Source organism: Heptranchias perlo, chromosome 25 (genome assembly GCF_035084215.1).
Source record: "Heptranchias perlo isolate sHepPer1 chromosome 25, sHepPer1.hap1, whole genome shotgun sequence".
Lineage (NCBI taxonomy): Eukaryota > Metazoa > Chordata > Chondrichthyes > Hexanchiformes > Hexanchidae > Heptranchias > Heptranchias perlo.
In genome coordinates, this window is record NC_090349.1 from 46,813,738 (window position 1) to 46,830,971 (window position 17,234).

At 45.1% G+C, this 17,234-nt stretch overlaps 1 protein-coding gene across 1 annotated transcript in view; it reads left to right on the plus strand.

Moving 5' to 3' along the window:
- Window positions 1-2,363: 2,363 nt before the first annotated feature.
- LOC137342303 (V-type proton ATPase 116 kDa subunit a 2-like) overlaps window positions 2,364-17,234 on the plus strand; it is a 42,998-nt gene continuing 28,127 nt past the window's right edge. Inside the window, exons 1-5 of the mRNA XM_068006241.1 lie at window positions 2,364-2,485; window positions 8,548-8,642; window positions 13,215-13,341; window positions 13,488-13,570; window positions 15,478-15,571. Of these exons, the coding sequence (XP_067862342.1) occupies window positions 2,444-2,485; window positions 8,548-8,642; window positions 13,215-13,341; window positions 13,488-13,570; window positions 15,478-15,571 (441 nt within the window). The 5' untranslated portion in view covers window positions 2,364-2,443. The remainder of the gene's footprint in view (window positions 2,486-8,547; window positions 8,643-13,214; window positions 13,342-13,487; window positions 13,571-15,477; window positions 15,572-17,234) is intronic.

The following is a 17,234-nucleotide window of genomic DNA, read 5'->3' on the forward strand; positions in this document are numbered from 1 at the left end:
CCTCTAATAAATTTTCCTTAACCTTCTCTTCCAGATAATCTAGTGTTTCTTCACGAACCTCCGATTCTTGTTATAATTCCAGTGAATCGTCAGTGTACCCTTTCCATGGCTCTAATATCCTTCTTGTGAGCAGTACTGTTTGCAATACTACAACTGCGGCCTAACTAATGTCCGTACCCAGATTTCCACTTGCCTTTATCATGGCTCTTTATACCTGCATTTCCATCTTTTAAAGATCTCTGTATCTGCACCCATTGATCTGTCTGTGACTCCACTTTGAGTCTTGCCATCTAGAGTATTCCTCCTTTCAGTGTTCTTTCTTCCTAAAATCTACTGCTTCCCATTTCTCTACATTGAACTGCAGTTGCCACCTATCTGCCCACTCTGCCAACCCGTCCATGTGCTCCCACGGTCTCCTGCATTCTTCCTCACAGTTTGCCAGCCCCCCTTATCACCATCAAGCTTCAATATCATTGCTTGTGTGTCCATGACCAAATTGCTCATATAAATAAAGAAAGACCGGACTTGCACTTATATAGTGCTTTTAATGACCTCAGGATGTCCAAAAGTGCTTTACAGCCAATTAAGTACTTTTGTAATCACTTTTGTATTGTTAGGAAATGCGGCAGCCAATTTGCGCACAGCAAGGTCCTACAAACAACAATGAGATAAATGACCAGTTAATCTGTTTAATGGTGAAGGGGATAATCTCCGAAAGCTTGTGATTTTAAAATAAATTTGTTGGACTATAACCTGGTGTTGTAAGATTCCTTACATTTGTCCACCCCAGTCCATCACCGGCATCTCCACATCATGTTTAATGGTATTGGTTGAGGGATAAATGTTGGCCAGGACATAGGAGAACACCCCTACTTTTCTTCGAAATAGTGTCATGGGATCTTTTACGTCCAACTGAGAGGGCAGACGGGGCCTCGTTTAACGTCTCATCCGAAAGTCGGCTCTTCCAACAGTGCAGCACTCCCTCAGTACTGCAGTGAAGTGTCAGCCTGGATTATATGCTCTAGTGTCTGGAGTGGGACTTGAATCCTCAATCCTCTGACTCGGAGAATAGAGTGCTACCACCTGGAATACAAATGGAAAACATGAGGTTCCAGTGCAAACCCTTGGGGCACACCACATCGGCCAACGTGAAAAACATCCACTTACCCAATTCTTTACATCCTGTACCCGAACCATCTTTCTATTCATTCCCTTTAATACCATGTGCCTTATTTTTCATTACAAGCTACTTGCGTGGCACCTTATCAAATGCCTTCATAAAATCCAAATAACACCAATCACATTCCCTTTAGTTGTACACCGTGTCCTTTGCAGATCCATGTGGACTATTCCTGACTAGCCCATCCTTTCCTAATTGTTTACTAATTTCATCCCTTATCAGGGATTTTAGAAATTTACCCACAATCGCGATAAGACAAATTGGCCAATAATTTCATGGCATATTCTTTACCCCATTCCTGATCAAGATGTAATATTTACCACCTGCCTTTCTTTTGGCACAATTCCCATTTCTTAAGATTATTGGGAAAATGTGTTTAGTGTCTCTGCTATTTCCTTCAGGATTCTGGGATGGATAGCATGTGGATCTGGTGAATTTCTACTTTGGTCTCATTACCTTTTGTAAATGCAGCGTCTGTTTGTGGAATTATCTCCACATCCACCCCAGGTGCTCCCACTCTCGCCTTTCTCTGCAAAATCTAGTGTAAAAGCATCTCTTCCATTTCCCCACTCGAGTCCAAGATGGCCCTTTCATCTCTAAGTGGTGCTACTCCTTCTTTAATTATTCCTTATTATAAAAGCCCTTCCTACTTCCCTTTATGTTGACACCTAGGCTTCTATCATGCTCCCTCCAAGTCTTCTTAATCTCTCGTCCTGCTTCCTTTCTATATATTTTATAATTCTCCATTTTCTGCAGTATTATTCCCCCCTCTATTTATCATATGCATTTTTAAAACCAGTTTTGCTCTGACCTTTCTATTTATACATGAAAGCCCTGTCTTTGACACGCCCCCTTCTGGACGGGATGTATTTTACCTGTACCGTGACCATCTCGTATTCGTGATCTGCCTTTAATGTCATAATGCATTCATAAAAGTTTCAATATTCATATTTCAATAAATGTGACGTCTCAAAATTAATAATTGTAGTGATTGTCAAAGTAAAACTAACATTCTGGAGCAAACTATGCTGATCAAGGAGTGGGAGGCCAAATGAAATGAAAGGAGTATCTTGAAAAGAGTTTAACAAAACACGCTGCAGGTATTGGTCAATGAGAGGTACTACCGGAAATTCTGCTTCACCGTATGTGCCTGTTTCATGTTTTTAGGAGCAGCTTCAGCAGCTGGAAGCAGAGCTGAGAGAAGTGACAAAAAATAAGGAAACTCTGAAGAGAAATTTCCTGGAGCTGACTGAGTACAATCACATGCTGAGAGTAACCCAGAACTTTGTGAAAAGAACTTCAGAGGTGAGTGTGTCTCGGAGTCTCAGAGGGGAGTGTGCCTCGGAGGTTCAGAGGGGAGTGTGTGCCTCGGAGGTTCAGAGGGGAGTGTGTGCCTCGGAGGCTCAGAGGGGAGTGTGTGTCTCGGAGGCTCAGAGGGGAGTGTGCCTCGGAGGTTCAGAGGGGAGTGTGTGCCTCGGAGGTTCAGAGGGGAGTGTGTGCCTCGGAGGCTCAGAGGGGAGTGTGTGCCTCGGAGGCTCAGAGGGGAGTGTGTGCCTCGGAGGCTCAGAGGGGAGTGTGTGCCTCGGAGGCTCAGAGGGGAGTGTGTGCCTCGGAGGCTCAGAGGGGAGTGTGTGCCTCGGAGGCTCAGAGGGGAGTGTGTGCCTCGGAGGCTCAGAGGGGAGTGTGTGCCTCGGAGGCTCAGAGGGGAGTGTGTGCCTCGGAGGCTCAGAGGGGAGTGTGTGCCTCGGAGGCTCAGAGGGGAGTGTGTGCCTCGGAGGCTCAGAGGGGAGTGTGTGCCTCGGAGGCTCAGAGGGGAGTGTGTGCCTCGGAGGCTCAGAGGGGAGTGTGTGTCTCGGAGGCTCAGAGGGGAGTGTGTGTCTCGGAGGCTCAGGGGGACGCGTGCGCCTCGGAGGCTCAGGGGGGCGCGTGCGCCTCGGAGGCTCAGGGGGGCGCGTGCGCCTCGGAGGCTCAGGGGGGCGCGTGCGCCTCGGAGGCTCAGGGGGGCGCGTGCGCCTCGGAGGCTCAGGGGGGCGCGTGCGCCTCGGAGGCTCAGGGGGGCGCGTGCGCCTCGGAGGCTCAGGGGGGCGCGTGCGCCTCGGAGGCTCAGGGGGGCGCGTGAGGCTCGGAGCTGAATTCTAGTATTTCACTTCAGAAAGTTATGTCGCTGTTAAACCTTTTGTCTGAAAGCTCTTGTTTCATTTTTGAAAAGTAGAAAGTTGAGTTTGTTTCCCCCAGTAATCTACATATAACATTGATTTAGTATTGGGGACAGACAGCAATGGTTTTATGCTTTAATCAGCTCCATGACCCTGACTGTGTTTCAGTGTGTGTTTGTTCACACCCTATCGACAACAATAGATAGCTTGGTTTGAATTTTAAATGACTTTCTAGAATATGACAGCTATCTCTGCTATTTCCTTAGGTTCCAGCAATCCCTGAGAAATGACCCGCTCCCTGGGCCAGGTAGTTATTTAAGTTTTCAGCTCACACATTGTGAGCTAAAGGAAACACAAACACTACAGTGAAGAAGCAATAAAATGTTCAGAATAGCGCTATTGTAATATTAAAAATAAGCTACAGTAAGGAACACTTAAATCACTATGTAAAAGATTGCTTCTGATTTCTCAGTCTTTGCTTTCTCCATTCTGTGCTTTCCTCGCATCATTCTGCTGAAGTGTCCGCTGTGGCTCAGTGGGGGTAGCACTCTACCCTCTGAATCAGAAGGTTGTGGGTTTAAGCCGCACTCCAGAGACTTGAGCACATAATCCTGGCCGACACTGCAGTGCTGTACTGAGTGGGGTGCTGAACTGTTGGAGGTGCCGTCTTTCAGCTGAGACCGTTAAACCGAGGCCCCGTCTGCCCCCTCAGGTGGACGTAAAAGATCCCACAGCACTATTCGAAGAAGAGCAGGGGTGTTCTTCTGATGTTTTTTTTTTCGTTCATGGGATGTGGGCGTCGCTGGCGAGGCCGGCATTTATTGCCCATCCCTGATTGCCCTTGAGAAGGTGGTGGTGAGCCGCCTTCTTGAACCGCTGCAGTCCGTGTGGTGACGGTTCTCCCACAGTGCTGTTAGGAAGGGAGTTCCAGGATTTTGACCCAGCAACGATGAAGGAACGGCGATATATTTCCAAGTCGGGATGGTGTGTGACTTGGAGGGGAACGTGCAGGTGGTGTTGTTCCCATGTACCTGCTGCCCTTGTCCTTCTAGGTGGTAGAGGTCGTGGGTTTGGGAGGTGCTGTTGAAGAAGCCTTGGCGAGTTGCTGCAGTGCATCCTGTGGATGGTACACACTGCAGCCACTGTACGCTGGTGGTGAAGGGAGTGAATGTTTAGGGTGGTGGATGGGTTGCCAATCAAGCGGGTTGCTTTGTCCTGGATGGTGTCGAGCTTCTTGAGTGTTGTTGGAGCTGCACTCATCCAGGTAAGTGGAGAGTATTCCATCACACTCCTGACTTGTGCCTTGTAGATGGTGGAAAGGCTTTGGGGAGTCAGGTGGTGAGTCACTCGCCGCAGAATACCCAGCCTCTGACCTGCTCTTGTAGCCACAGTATTTATGTGGCTGGTCCAGTTAAGTTTCTGGTCAATGGTGACCCCCAGGATGTTGATGGTGGGGGATTCGGCGATGATAATGCCGTTGAATGTCAAGGGGAGGTGGTTAGACTCTCTCTTGTTGGAGATGGTCATTGCCTGGCACTTGTCTGGCGCGAATGTTACTTGCCACTTATCAGCCCAAGCCTGGATGTCTTCTGATGTCTGGCCAACGATTATCCCTCAACCAATATCATTATCATTTATCTCATTACTGTTTGTGGGATCTTGCTGTGCTCAAATTGGCTGCCAAGTTTCCTACCTAACAATAGTGTCTATACTTCAAAAGTACTTCATTGGCTGTAAAGAGCTTTGGGACGTCCTGAGACCTGACAGGTGCTGTATAAATGCAAGTCTTTCTTTCCCCAGTTCTCCCCTCAATTTTCTCTCTCCTATTTTAATTTTTCTTTTTGATCTAACTTCCCATGGGTACGGTAGTGTGGTAGTTGTGTTACTGGACTAATAATAATCCAGAGAACATGAGTTGAAATCCCACCATGGGCAGTTTGAGAATTTGAATTCAGTTTTAAAAATCTGGAAGTAAAAATCTGGTCTCAGAAAAGTGACCATGAAGCTGTCGGATTGTCATAAAAACCCATCTGGTTCACTAATGTCCTTTAGGGAAGGAAACCTGCCGTCCTTACCCGGTCTGGGCCTATGTGTGACTCCTGCCCCACACCAACATGGTCGACTCTTAACTGCCCTCTGAAGTGGCCTGGCGAGCCCCTCAGTTGTATCAGACCGTTACCAGCGGTTCAAGAAGAAGGCCCACCACCTTCTCAGGGCAACTGGGGATGGGCAATAAATGCCGGCCTTGCCAGCGATGGCCACATACTGAGAATTAATTAAAAAATCTAACTTGCTGTAGCTGTTGCGACTCTTCCACCTATTTGAATGCCTAAATGTAATGTTTGATGTGGTCATTTTACAGACTAGCACAATCGTAACAGCCTTCCCTGGTTTTTTTTTACGTAGCCAGGTGAGGAAGCTCAGTAGACTCTGGATCCCAATTGCACCAGATGCTGTTAAACACTTTTAGATTGTGTGAATTTACCAGTGGTTCCCAGCTGTTGGCCTGCTTATTGCAGCATTACATTTCAACCAACCTTTCACTAGTGCTAAATATATTTGATGGGCAACAGAAGAGTTTATAGTTGTATTGAGTTTTGGATGAGCTAATTAATATTACAGGCTATAAATGACTGGACTTTTACAAAAGTGTATAAACAGAACAGTATTTATTAAAACTCTTTTAAGAACTTGCATTTATATATTGCTTCAGAACATCCTAAAGTGCTTCACAGCCAATGAATTACTTCTGAAGTGCAGTCACTGTTGTAACATACACAAACACAGCAACCAATGTGAACACAGCAAGGTCCCACAAACAGCAATGAAACAAATGACCAGTTAATCTGTTTTAATGAGGGATAAATGCTGGCCAGGACACCGGGAGTACTCCCCTGGGACAGGGCTTGGTGTCTCCCTGGGTATGTTCCTGATCTTTTCTTGGAAATTGTGAATAGAACGGAAAATTGCTGAGCTGGTGTCCCTGAGCCAGCTTTCTCTCCTAGTGACTGGTTTCACAGTCATGATGTGGAGATGCCGGTGATGGACTGGGGTTGACAAATGTAAGGAATCTTACAACACCAGGTTATAGTCCAACTGTTTTATTTGAAAATCACAAGCTTTCGGAGGCTTTCTCCTTCGTCAGGTGTGGGAATCCCACACTCACCTGACAATGGTTTCACAGTGGCAGTCCCTGCACATCAATCACCTGCCTGCACAGTGGTTCAAGGAATGAATCCTAATGGAGGAAGGGTGAGTGAGAATGTTTACAAAAGTGGAAGCTTCACCTAAACATTTCAAGTTTCCCTTCTTTGGTTCTGTTAATTGAGTTTTTTGATGTACCAAACCCGTTGTCTAATTCTGTGACTGAAATTGTAACACTGAATATTTTTTCGAGACACTTTGTATTGCTGAGGCATATTTTGTCTTTAAGTCTGGTGATAATTTCACAGGCTGGGAATGTGTTAATTTACCAGCCTGGGGGAATTATCATTTTATATTCTACATTACATGACTCATTTGAGAACCTGTTCAAATCTGTTCCCGTTTGTGAAGAGACTTGTATCCAAAATAATCAGAACTGCAACTAAAGAGAATAAAATCTTAAAACGCCTCTGTGAAAAATGCAAATAAAAACAAAGTACACAGTAGGTAGATGTAAAAGTTGCGCACTCATTGACTCATTTAAAAGACCCTTTAGGCAAAACATTGCTGACGGGTTAAAAACCAATCCCAACAGTAGATTGGAACTGCAATGGTAAAAGCTGCTGCATCGTCAGCTTCTGTGATTCAAGAATGAAAATGAGAACTCGACCAGGAAAATGAGCAGCCCCTAGAAATATCAAAGTGTTGAATGACAAAAGGGAAATGGGAAGCCTTCAGCCATGGCTCTGTGTACTGGAACAGTTCTTGCTATTAGAAAAGGAGTGTGAGCTCGGCCCCTGGAGGGGAATCCGATCGTTCTCCAAGGAAAGCTACAATGCTCAATCTGCAGATTAAAATTAAAGCTTTGCTTTGTCCTCTGAATTTTTAAAAAGAAAACAAGGAGCCTATGATTTCAGGAGAGGGTTTGAACAGAAGCCACTGGACTTGGATCAGTTCAGTCATTGATCTGAAGTGTTAGTTATTCCTTAGCATCTCTGCAGAATGCCGTGTGCTTGATTCTCCATGCTGCAGCGTGTCAGATGGGACTGCACGTCTTTAAATGGGGTGATGACCTATTCAGAAGACCATCATTGGACCATCAACCTAGAACATCGGAGTAAGAGAAAGGCTAAGATCAGCTCGAGGGACCAGAGGCTGGAGCCTGTACACTTCTGTAAATCCCTCAACCTACCACCAGCTGTTCGAGCTACTCACTACCACAGCCCACTGATTGCCTACCATTAACCATTCTCACAGGGTCACTGATGAGATGAGAATGGGGTGATTTCTTGCAGTGACTACCATTACAGGGCTGGAAAGCCACAAACAGGATGTTACATCAGGTCCGTGATGTCGACAGTGGGCAGTTTATCTGGTACAGCAGTTCATTAGTTTCTACATACACCCGATGAGATGGGCTCCCACTATCCCAAACCTTCACACTCTGCACGGTCTCCAGAAGGGACGAAGAAATGGGGGAAAAACATTAACATGCGGCATCGGAAAAGACTTCCTATTCGTTCTCTGGGAAGTTTAGCTGGATTCTCACAATTATTAAGTAATCAAATAAAAGCATCCAGAATAACTATAAATTCCTTCACTTGGCAAAAACCCAAAGAATCCCGACACAGGAATAATATTACCCCAGCATTTCAAAATAGCCCAGTCAGTAAAGTTACTGAATGAAACTTGTGTGTGCCCAAAGTGGGCAATAAATGCAGAATGGTACCCGTGTAATCCCTTCCTTTGGTTCAGTGATGAGTATAAGCAGAGACGATTGAATACTGTGTGCAGCACAGGGAGATCCCACTGCTGGAACCAGGCAAAGCAGCAAGTCAAAGAGGAATAATATTGGCTGCAATGTTTGACATATGTCCTGGAGTTTTGCTTAATTACATTTGGGTATTGGGGAAAACTTGGCAGAACATTTCTTTTGAATACAAATGATATTGGGTAGAGTCCATGATGGGCCCAATTCTATGGTCTGTAGAAGGAGGGGCATGTCAGCTTTTTCTCAACCGTTCCTTCTTTCTGATGAACTTAAAAATGTTACTTTTCTCTTTTTAGCTTGATCTCTCCCCCCAGTATGAGGAATTTCCTTCTTTGGATAAAGAGCCGTTAATGGATTATACAAACATGCAGCGACTCGGGGCCAAGTTAGGGTATGTAGATGCACCTGGCTGGCCAGCTGTGTCAGTTCTTCAATTACCCACAGTCTCAAAGATGCTCTAAAATATAAAGTGAACTTTTGTTTTAAATAGAATGTGGAATTCAGTGCAGATGCATTTAAGGGGAAGCTAGATAAACACGAGGGAGAACGGAATAGAAGGATGGGATGAGATAAAGGCATGGCCGCCAGTGGTGGGGTGAAGGGAGGGGGGGATGCACAAGGGGCCAGAGTCAGAGGAATGAAGATTTTGGCGGGGGTGGGGGAGGGAAGAGAGAGGGGGCGAGGCCATGACAGGATTTAAATACAAGGATGAAAATGTTAAACTTGAGGTACTGGAAGCCAATGTGGGATCAGCGTGGACAGGGCTGATAGGTGAGTGGAACTTGGTGAGGGACAGGATACAGGCAGCAGAGGTTTGAGTGAGCGAGGTTTATGGAGGGTGGAGGACTGGCTGGCCGGGACAGCATTTTCAGTGTGCTCACTGTGTAAATAGTGCGTTTGTAACTGAACACCAAGGGCAGTATTTGCATTATGTAGGTTTGTGTTGGAATATTCACATTGCTTCAAGTACTGCTTGCGGTTAACGCATGTTTCAGAAAAAAAATTGGAATATCAGCTGCCTTTTCTCCCCCCCGCACTGTTTTAAAATGTTTTAAAGGGAGACTTGTACCTTTTTTCAAAATGTTGCCGTGCCCGCTCCTTTTGGGCCTACTTTTGTTCTGTGTGATTTCTCTCCTGTGCTTATCCTTTCCTTTGGGGACAGACTTTCATTTCTCTGTTTTGCTCCTACACTGGCTTTTTGTGTCCACCTTTCTCTCCTTGCTGACCTGTGTATTTTTAGCCTTTTGGTGAATTCTGTGCTCATCAAGGTGAAGGATGGAGAATGTCACACTTGCCCATTGATGGCCGTGTGCAGCCCCAGGTCAAGTACAGCTTGGCTCAGATGAAAGCTCCCTCTGCTCAAACCCCAACAATGTTCTAACCCCAACACCAATACAGCACCAGCGTGATATTCCCAACCTCTTTGTAGCTACTCTGGTTGAGGGAGGCGGGTCTGGGCAATCCCAGCGCAGTTCCAATGGCCCCTCGACTAATTTCCACCGTCACCGTGGGCCGGATTTAAACGCTTGGATCCCAGAGGTGAAAACAGAAAGTAAAAAACCCAATCCCCAAACCTCGGCCATAATCTATTACTAATAGTCCGGTTATACTACTGATCCTTGTATCAAATGTGAAATAGTTGTGGCTTCTAAACTAACTGTGCAACTTGGGAGTGAATCATAGAATCATAGAATGGTTACAACACAGGAGGAGGCCATTTGGCCCATCGAGCCTGTGCTGGCTCTCTGCAAGAGCAATCCAGCTAGTCCCACTCCCCCACCCTTTCCCCATAGCCCTGCAATTTTTTTTCCTTCAAGTACTAATCCAGTTCCCTTTTGAAGGCCATGATTGAATCTGCCTCCACCACCCCCTCGGGCAGTGCATTCCAGATCCTAACCACTCGCTGTGTAAAAAAGTTTTTCCTCATGTCACCTTTGGTTCTTTTGCCAATCACCTTAAATCTGTGTCCTCTGGTTCTCGACCCTTCAGCCAATGGGAACAGTTTCTCTCTCTCTTCTGTCTAGACCCTTCCTGATTTTGAACAGTTCTATCAAATGTCCTCTCAATCTTCTCTGCTGTAAGGAGAACAACCCCAGCTTCTCCAGTCTATCCATGTAACTAAAGTCCCTCATCCCTGGAAACATTCTAGTAAATCTCTTCTGCACCCTCTCCAAGGCCTTCACATCCTTCCTAAACTGCGGTGCCCAGAATTGGACACAATACTCCAGTTGTGGCCGAACCAGTGTTTTATAAAGGTTCAACATAACTTCCTTGCTTTGTACTCTGTGCCTCTATTTATAAAGCCCAGGATCCCGTATGCTTTTTTAACTGGTTTCTCAACCTGTGTGAAGTTGCTGAATTGCCGGTGCTTTTGGTATTCTGGCATGTGGTGAGAAACCTCCTCGAGGAGGATATGTCACACTGTGCAGCTGTATCCTTGAATGTATTTCACATTTGTACAATTGTCAATGACCCTTTATAGTGTCTCGATGTTCAGAGACCAAAATGTCTGCAATTGATTCAAGTAATTCTGTCCCATCTTGAGCTAGAATTACAAAGAATGTTCAGCACAGAAACAGGCCATTCGGATCAGCAGGTCCATGCCGGTGTTTATGCTCCACACGAGCCTCCTCCCTCCCTACTTCATCTCACCCTATCAGCATATCCTTCTATTCCTTTCTCCCTCATGTGTTTATCCAGCTTCCCCTTAAATGTATCTACATTATTCACCTCAATTACTCCTTGTGGGAGCGAGTTCCACATTCTCACCACTCCCTGGGTAAAGAAGTTTCTCCTGAATTCCCTATTGGATTTTAGTGACTATCTTATATTTATGGCCCCTAGTTCTGGTCTCCCCCACAAGTGGAAATATCTTCTCTACGTCTACCCTATCAAACCCCTTCATAATCTTAAAAACCTCTATCAGGTCACCCCTCAATCTTCTCTTTTCTGGAGAAAAGATCCCCAGCCTGTTCAATCTTTCCTGATAGGTATAACCTCTCAGTTCTAGTATCATCCTAGTAAATCTTTTTTGCACCTTTTCCAGTGCCTCTATATCCTTTTTATAATATGGAGACCAGAACTGTGCACAGTACTCCCAAGTGTGGTCTAACCAAGGTTCTGTACAAGTTTAACGTAACTTCTCTGCTTTTCAATTCTATCCCTCTTGAAATGAACCCCAGTGCTTGTTTTTTTTATGATGTGGCGATGCCGGTGATGGACTGGGGTTGACAATTGTAAACAATTTTACAACACCAAGTTATAGTCCAGCAATTTTATTTTAAATTCACAAGCTTTCGGAGGCTACCTCCTTCCTCAGGTGAACGATGTGGAAATGAAATCCTCGAAATGAGGATTTCATTTCCACATCGATTTCATTTCCACATAAATGCGACTTCATTTCGAGGATTTCATTTCCACATCGTTCACCTGAGGAAGGAGGTAGCCTCCGAAAGCTTGTGAATTTAAAATAAAATTGCTGGACTATAACTTGGTGTTGTAAAATTGTTTACAATTGTTTTTTTTATGGTCTTATTAACCTGTGTCGCTCCTTTTAGTGATTTGTGTATCTGTACCCCCCGATCCCTCTGCTGCTCTACCCCATTCAGACTCTTACTATCCAAGTGGTATGTGGCCCGCTTGTTCTTCCCAGCACCGATCCTTATGGAACATCACTTCTCACCTTTGACCCCTACTCTCTTCTGTTTTGTAGCCAGCTTGCTATCCATTCTGCTACCTGTCCCCTGATTCCACATGCTCTGACCTTAGCCATGAGTCTATATGCGGTACCTTATCGAAGGTCTTTTGAAAATTCAAATATATTACATCTATTGCATTACCCTTGTCCACACTTTCTGTTACTTCTTCAAAGAATTCAATAAGTTTGGTCAAGCATGACCTTCCCTTCTGAAATCCATGCTGACTATTCTTTATTATATTTTCAGTTTCTAGATGTTTTTTCTATTACATCTTTTGAGTAAATATTCCAGTATGTCTCCTACCACTGATGTTAAGTTAATTGGTCTAGAAATCTGCTTAATTTAATTTTCAAAGTCTGTAGTGTAATTTTTTATAAATTTGGGTTGTAATTATAAATCGGATCAAATGACGGCCACTGCTAGTTAGCAGAAATTCATCCAGTGTGTGAAAAAGAACTTGTAAATTCCTGCCTGAGTTCACTCCATCTGAAAAATCTATGTTTACAAAACATTTATCATGTCAAAAAATTGGCACATTGTGCGGGGTTTGTGGTTGATTGCATGGAGCTCCTGTAAATGTGCAGTGCTCAGACCCAAATCCAAGGCCACATCTCACCGATTTCTTAGTATTCTCTCCATGTGCTCTCATAAAGCAGCAGCAGCTGGCCTCTGGGTGGGGAGGTTGAGCACCTGACCTGCCTCCAGGGCTCTGGGAATCTCACTCCTGCTGGGGGGACGAGAATCTGTGGAGAGGGTTGAGCTGCTGTCTGGTTCTGTTTTCCCCCTCCCTGTCCTCCGACTCCCTTTCAGTGGATCCACTGCAGCACCCACAGTCTCGTGCCCTTACACGCCCAGAAACATTAACACAGCAATGCACTGTGCAAACAGGCTGCCCAATGTACAGAAGAAAGTAAGAATGTTACAGCCTGTTAGCTATGAGCCTTGTGAGCTTCCTATTTTGCAAATTGCAAATTTCTTTATATTTTGGACATTTAACCCATGTCCTAATTGATTTCTATTTAGATGGTTTTTTAGAGCATTTATTTGCAGTTATTTATTGAGTACGTCAGTCTTTTCTAATTACATGGGAATGGGATGTGTACTGGTATTTTAGGGATCAAATCCTTCATTTCCATGAAAACCATAAATCAGTGGCCTTGCTCACTGACTCCTCTTGAAAACTGAGGTGCTTCACGGAGGCTGAATCCTGCTGCTGTTTTCTTGGTCATGTCTCCGCCTCAGATTATTTAATGCTTCTTCTGTAGGTTTATTGCTGGTGTAATTCATCCATGGAAAGTTGGACCTTTTGAGCGGATGCTGTGGAGAGTTTGTAAGGGTTACACAATCCTTACCTACGAGGAGTTAGAGATCCCTCTGGAAGATCCAGACTCTGTGAGTATTGTCTGCCAGAAGTGCAGTGTGTTCTTTTTTTTCTGTCTTTCTCTTCTTTCTCTCTCTCTCTTTTATATACACACACACACACACACACACACACACACACACACGTGCATTTTTTAAAACCATATTTCCATTTTTAGGGCGAAGATGTGAAATGGGTTGTGTTTTTAGTGTCGTATTGGGGTGAGCAGATTGGTCAGAAGGTGAAGAAGATATGCGATTGGTAAGGGAAAAAAAAACTTTTGATTTTGAGTGGTTTTTATGTTATACCAATCGCCCAATCCATCAATTGAATAAACCAATTAAAATATTGTGGCAGTATTTCTGATCAGGAAAAGTCATAGAACAGTAATACTGCAGAACTGTGTTAGTGCCACTAGGCTCTATTTGTGCTAACTGATACTAGGCAGCAGCTGTGTAACTGGTGTACAGCCGTGGTTTCCCCACAGTGCAGCCTCCTGATCTCAGACAAGCTCAGCACACTTCCAAGGTAATAATCTCTGGGTTACTATCTGAGCCACGAGCAAATTGGCATAGGGTCAAACAGATCAGAGAGTGGTGTGAGAGACAGGGGTTCGATTCATGGGGCACTGGCACCAGTACTGGGGAAAGAGGGAGCTGTTCCGACGGGACGGGTTTCACTTAAACCGGGCTGGGACCAGTATCCTGGCGAATCGAATAACTAGGGAGGTAGATAGGGCTTTAAACTAAAAAGGAGTGGGGAGGAGGGTTCAGGTGAGGGGAAATTTATAAATCTAAAGAGAAAAGTCAAGGCCATAGAGCAGTGTAGCGATTTGGATAAAAATAAGCAGAGTGAGACAGGAAGGGACTGAGAGTTTAACGGTAATAGTGCATCAGTGAATAAGGTCAAATCAGGGAAAAATAGTAAAAAGTTAAAATTAAACCGCTTTATCTCAATGCATGAAACATTCATAACAAGATAGATGAATTAGTGGCACAAATAGAAGTAAATGGGTTTGATCTAGTAGCCATTATTGAGACGTGGTTGCAGGGTGACCGAGGTTGGCAACTAAATATTCCAGGGTACTTGACGTTTCGAAAAGACAGACAAAATGGAAAAGGAGGGGTGTAGCCCTAATAATAAAGGATGTTATAAGAACAGTGGTGAGAAAGGATCTTGGCTCGGAAGATCAGGAAGTAGAATCAGTATGGGTGGAGGTAAGAAATAACAAGGGGCAGAAAACACTGGTGGATGTAGATTATAGGCCCCTAATAGTAGTTAGACTGACTTGGAAATATATCGCCGTTCCTTCATCGTCGCTGGGTCAAAATCCTGGAACTCCCTTCCTAACAGCACTGTGGGAGAACCTTCACCACACGGACTGCAGCGGTTCAAGAAGGCGGCTCACCACCACCTTCTCAAGGGCAATTAGGGATGGGCAATAAATGCCGGCCTCGCCAGCGATGCCCACATCCCATGAATGAATAATAAAAATTGAGAGAGTTGGCCTATGAGGAGAGATTGAGTAGAATGGGCTTATACTCTTGAGTTTAGAAGAACGAGAGGTGATCTCATTGAAACGTGTATGATTCTGAGAGAGCTTGACGGGGTAGATGCTGAGAGACTTTTTCCCTTGGCTGGAGAGTCTAGAACTAGGGGGCATCGTCTCAGGATAAGGGGTCGGCCATTTAAGACCGAGATGAGGAGGAATTTCTTCACTGAGGGTTGTAATTCTTTGGAATTCTCTACCCCAGAGGGCTGCGGATGCTGACTTGTTGAGTATATTCAAGGCTGAGATCAATAGATTTTTGGACTCTCGAGGAATCAAGGGATATGGGGATCAGGCGGGAAAGTGGAGTTGAGGTGGAAGATCAGCTATAATCTGATTGAATGGGGAGCAGGCTCGAGGGGCCGTATGGCCGACTCCTGCTCCTATTTCTCATGTTCTTATGTTCCCTTCGCCAGATAACATTGGGAATCGAGTCACCCAGGTCAGGTCTTGTGGCCGGTTCGAGAGCAGCATCAGCAAAGACTGGGGTTCGAGTGTGTGGTGTTATAGGTGGGACAGAAAGGATTGCGTTTACAGTTGTTTATATAATAGTGATATGATATGTTTGTATTTAAAGATTAGCACTTAACCAATTCTAATTGAAGACTGTTGCTTGCAGTTATCATTGCCACGTCTACCCGTATCCAAATACAAACCAGGAAAGGAAGGACATTGTGGCAGGACTGAACACTCGAATACAAGATCTCCACACCGTGAGTTGCTCCACGTTTTCACATGGGTTTGGGCTGGGAATTTAGCCTCTGTTGGTTTTGCAAACAAACTCTGCAAAATATGACTGAAGTATCTGCCAGTTATTTAGAGTCATAGAGTCATAGAGTTATACAGCACGGATAGAGGCCCTTCGGCCCATCGTGTCCGCGCCAGCCATCAAGCCCAGTCTAATCTAATCCCATATTCCAGCATTTGGTCCGTAGCCTTGTATGCTATGGCATTTCAAGTGCTCATCCAAATGCTTCTTGAATGTTGTGAGGGTTCCTGCCTCCACAACCCTTTCAGACAGTGAGTTCCAGACTCCAACCACCCTCTGGGTGAAAAAGTTCTTTCTCAAATCCCCTCTAAACCTCCCGCCTTTTACCTTGAATCTATGCCCCCTTGTTATAGAACCCTCAACGAAGGGAAAAAGCTCCTTAGTATCCATCCTATCTATGCCCCTCATAATTTTGTACACCTCAATCATGTCCCCCCTCAGCCTCCTCTGCTCCAAGGAAAACAAACCCAATCTTCCCAGTCTCTCTTCATAGCTGAAGCGCTCCAGCCCTGGTAACATCCTGGTGAATCTCCTCTGCACCCTCTCCAAAGCGATCACATCCTTCCTGTAGTGCGGCGACCAGAACTGCACACAGTACTCCAGCTGTGGCCTAACCAGTGTTTTATACAGCTCCATCATAACCTCCTTGCTCTTATATTCTGTGCCTCGGCTAATAAAGGCAAGTATCCCATATGCCTTCTTTACCACCTTATCTACCTGTTCCGCCGCCTTCAGGGATCTGTGAACTTGCACACCAAGATCCCTCTGACCCTCTGACTTGCCTAGGGTCTTCCCATTCAATGTGTATTCCCTTGCCTTGTTAGTCCCTCCAAAGTGCATCACCTCGCACTTTTCCGGGTTAAATTCCATTTGCCGCTGTTCCGCCCATCTGACCAACCCATCTATATCGTCCTGCAGACTGAGGCTATCCTCCTCGCTATTTACCACCCTACCAATTTTTGTACCATCAGCGAACTTACTGATCATACCTTTTACATTCATATCCAAGTCGTTAATGTAGACCACAAACAGCAAGGGCCCCAGCACAGATCCCTGTACAATAAAAGGTAGCCAGCATTTACTGGGAAGTGTGGAAGGGCACAGTCACACTAGTGGGTTACATTTGAGTGGAATTGAAATATGACGGACAGTTTACACACAGCAAGATCCCACAAAGAATGAATGAATGGTGTAATAACCTGTTTTTGGTGGTGGGAGTTGAGGGAGGAACTTTGGCCAAGACTCTGGGAGACCTCTCCGCTTATCTTCAAATAGTGTGATGGGATCTTTACCATCCTTTGTGGAGTCCAGGCAGACAGGGATCCATTTAACATCTTAACAGAAAGACGGCACCTCCGATAATGCAGTATTGTCTCAGTACTGCACTGGAAGTGCCAATCTAGATTATGTGCTCAAGTCTGTACTGGGATTTAAACCTGTGACCCTTGGAGTCCGAGGTGAGAGTGATACCAACTGAGCCACTGAGAACCCCATCTATCCTCGTAAGGTACAGCACAGGAGGAGGCCTTTCGGCCCATCGTGGCTGTGCCGGCTCTTTGAAAGAGCTGTCCAATTAGACCCATTCCCCAGCGAATTTTTTCCCTTCA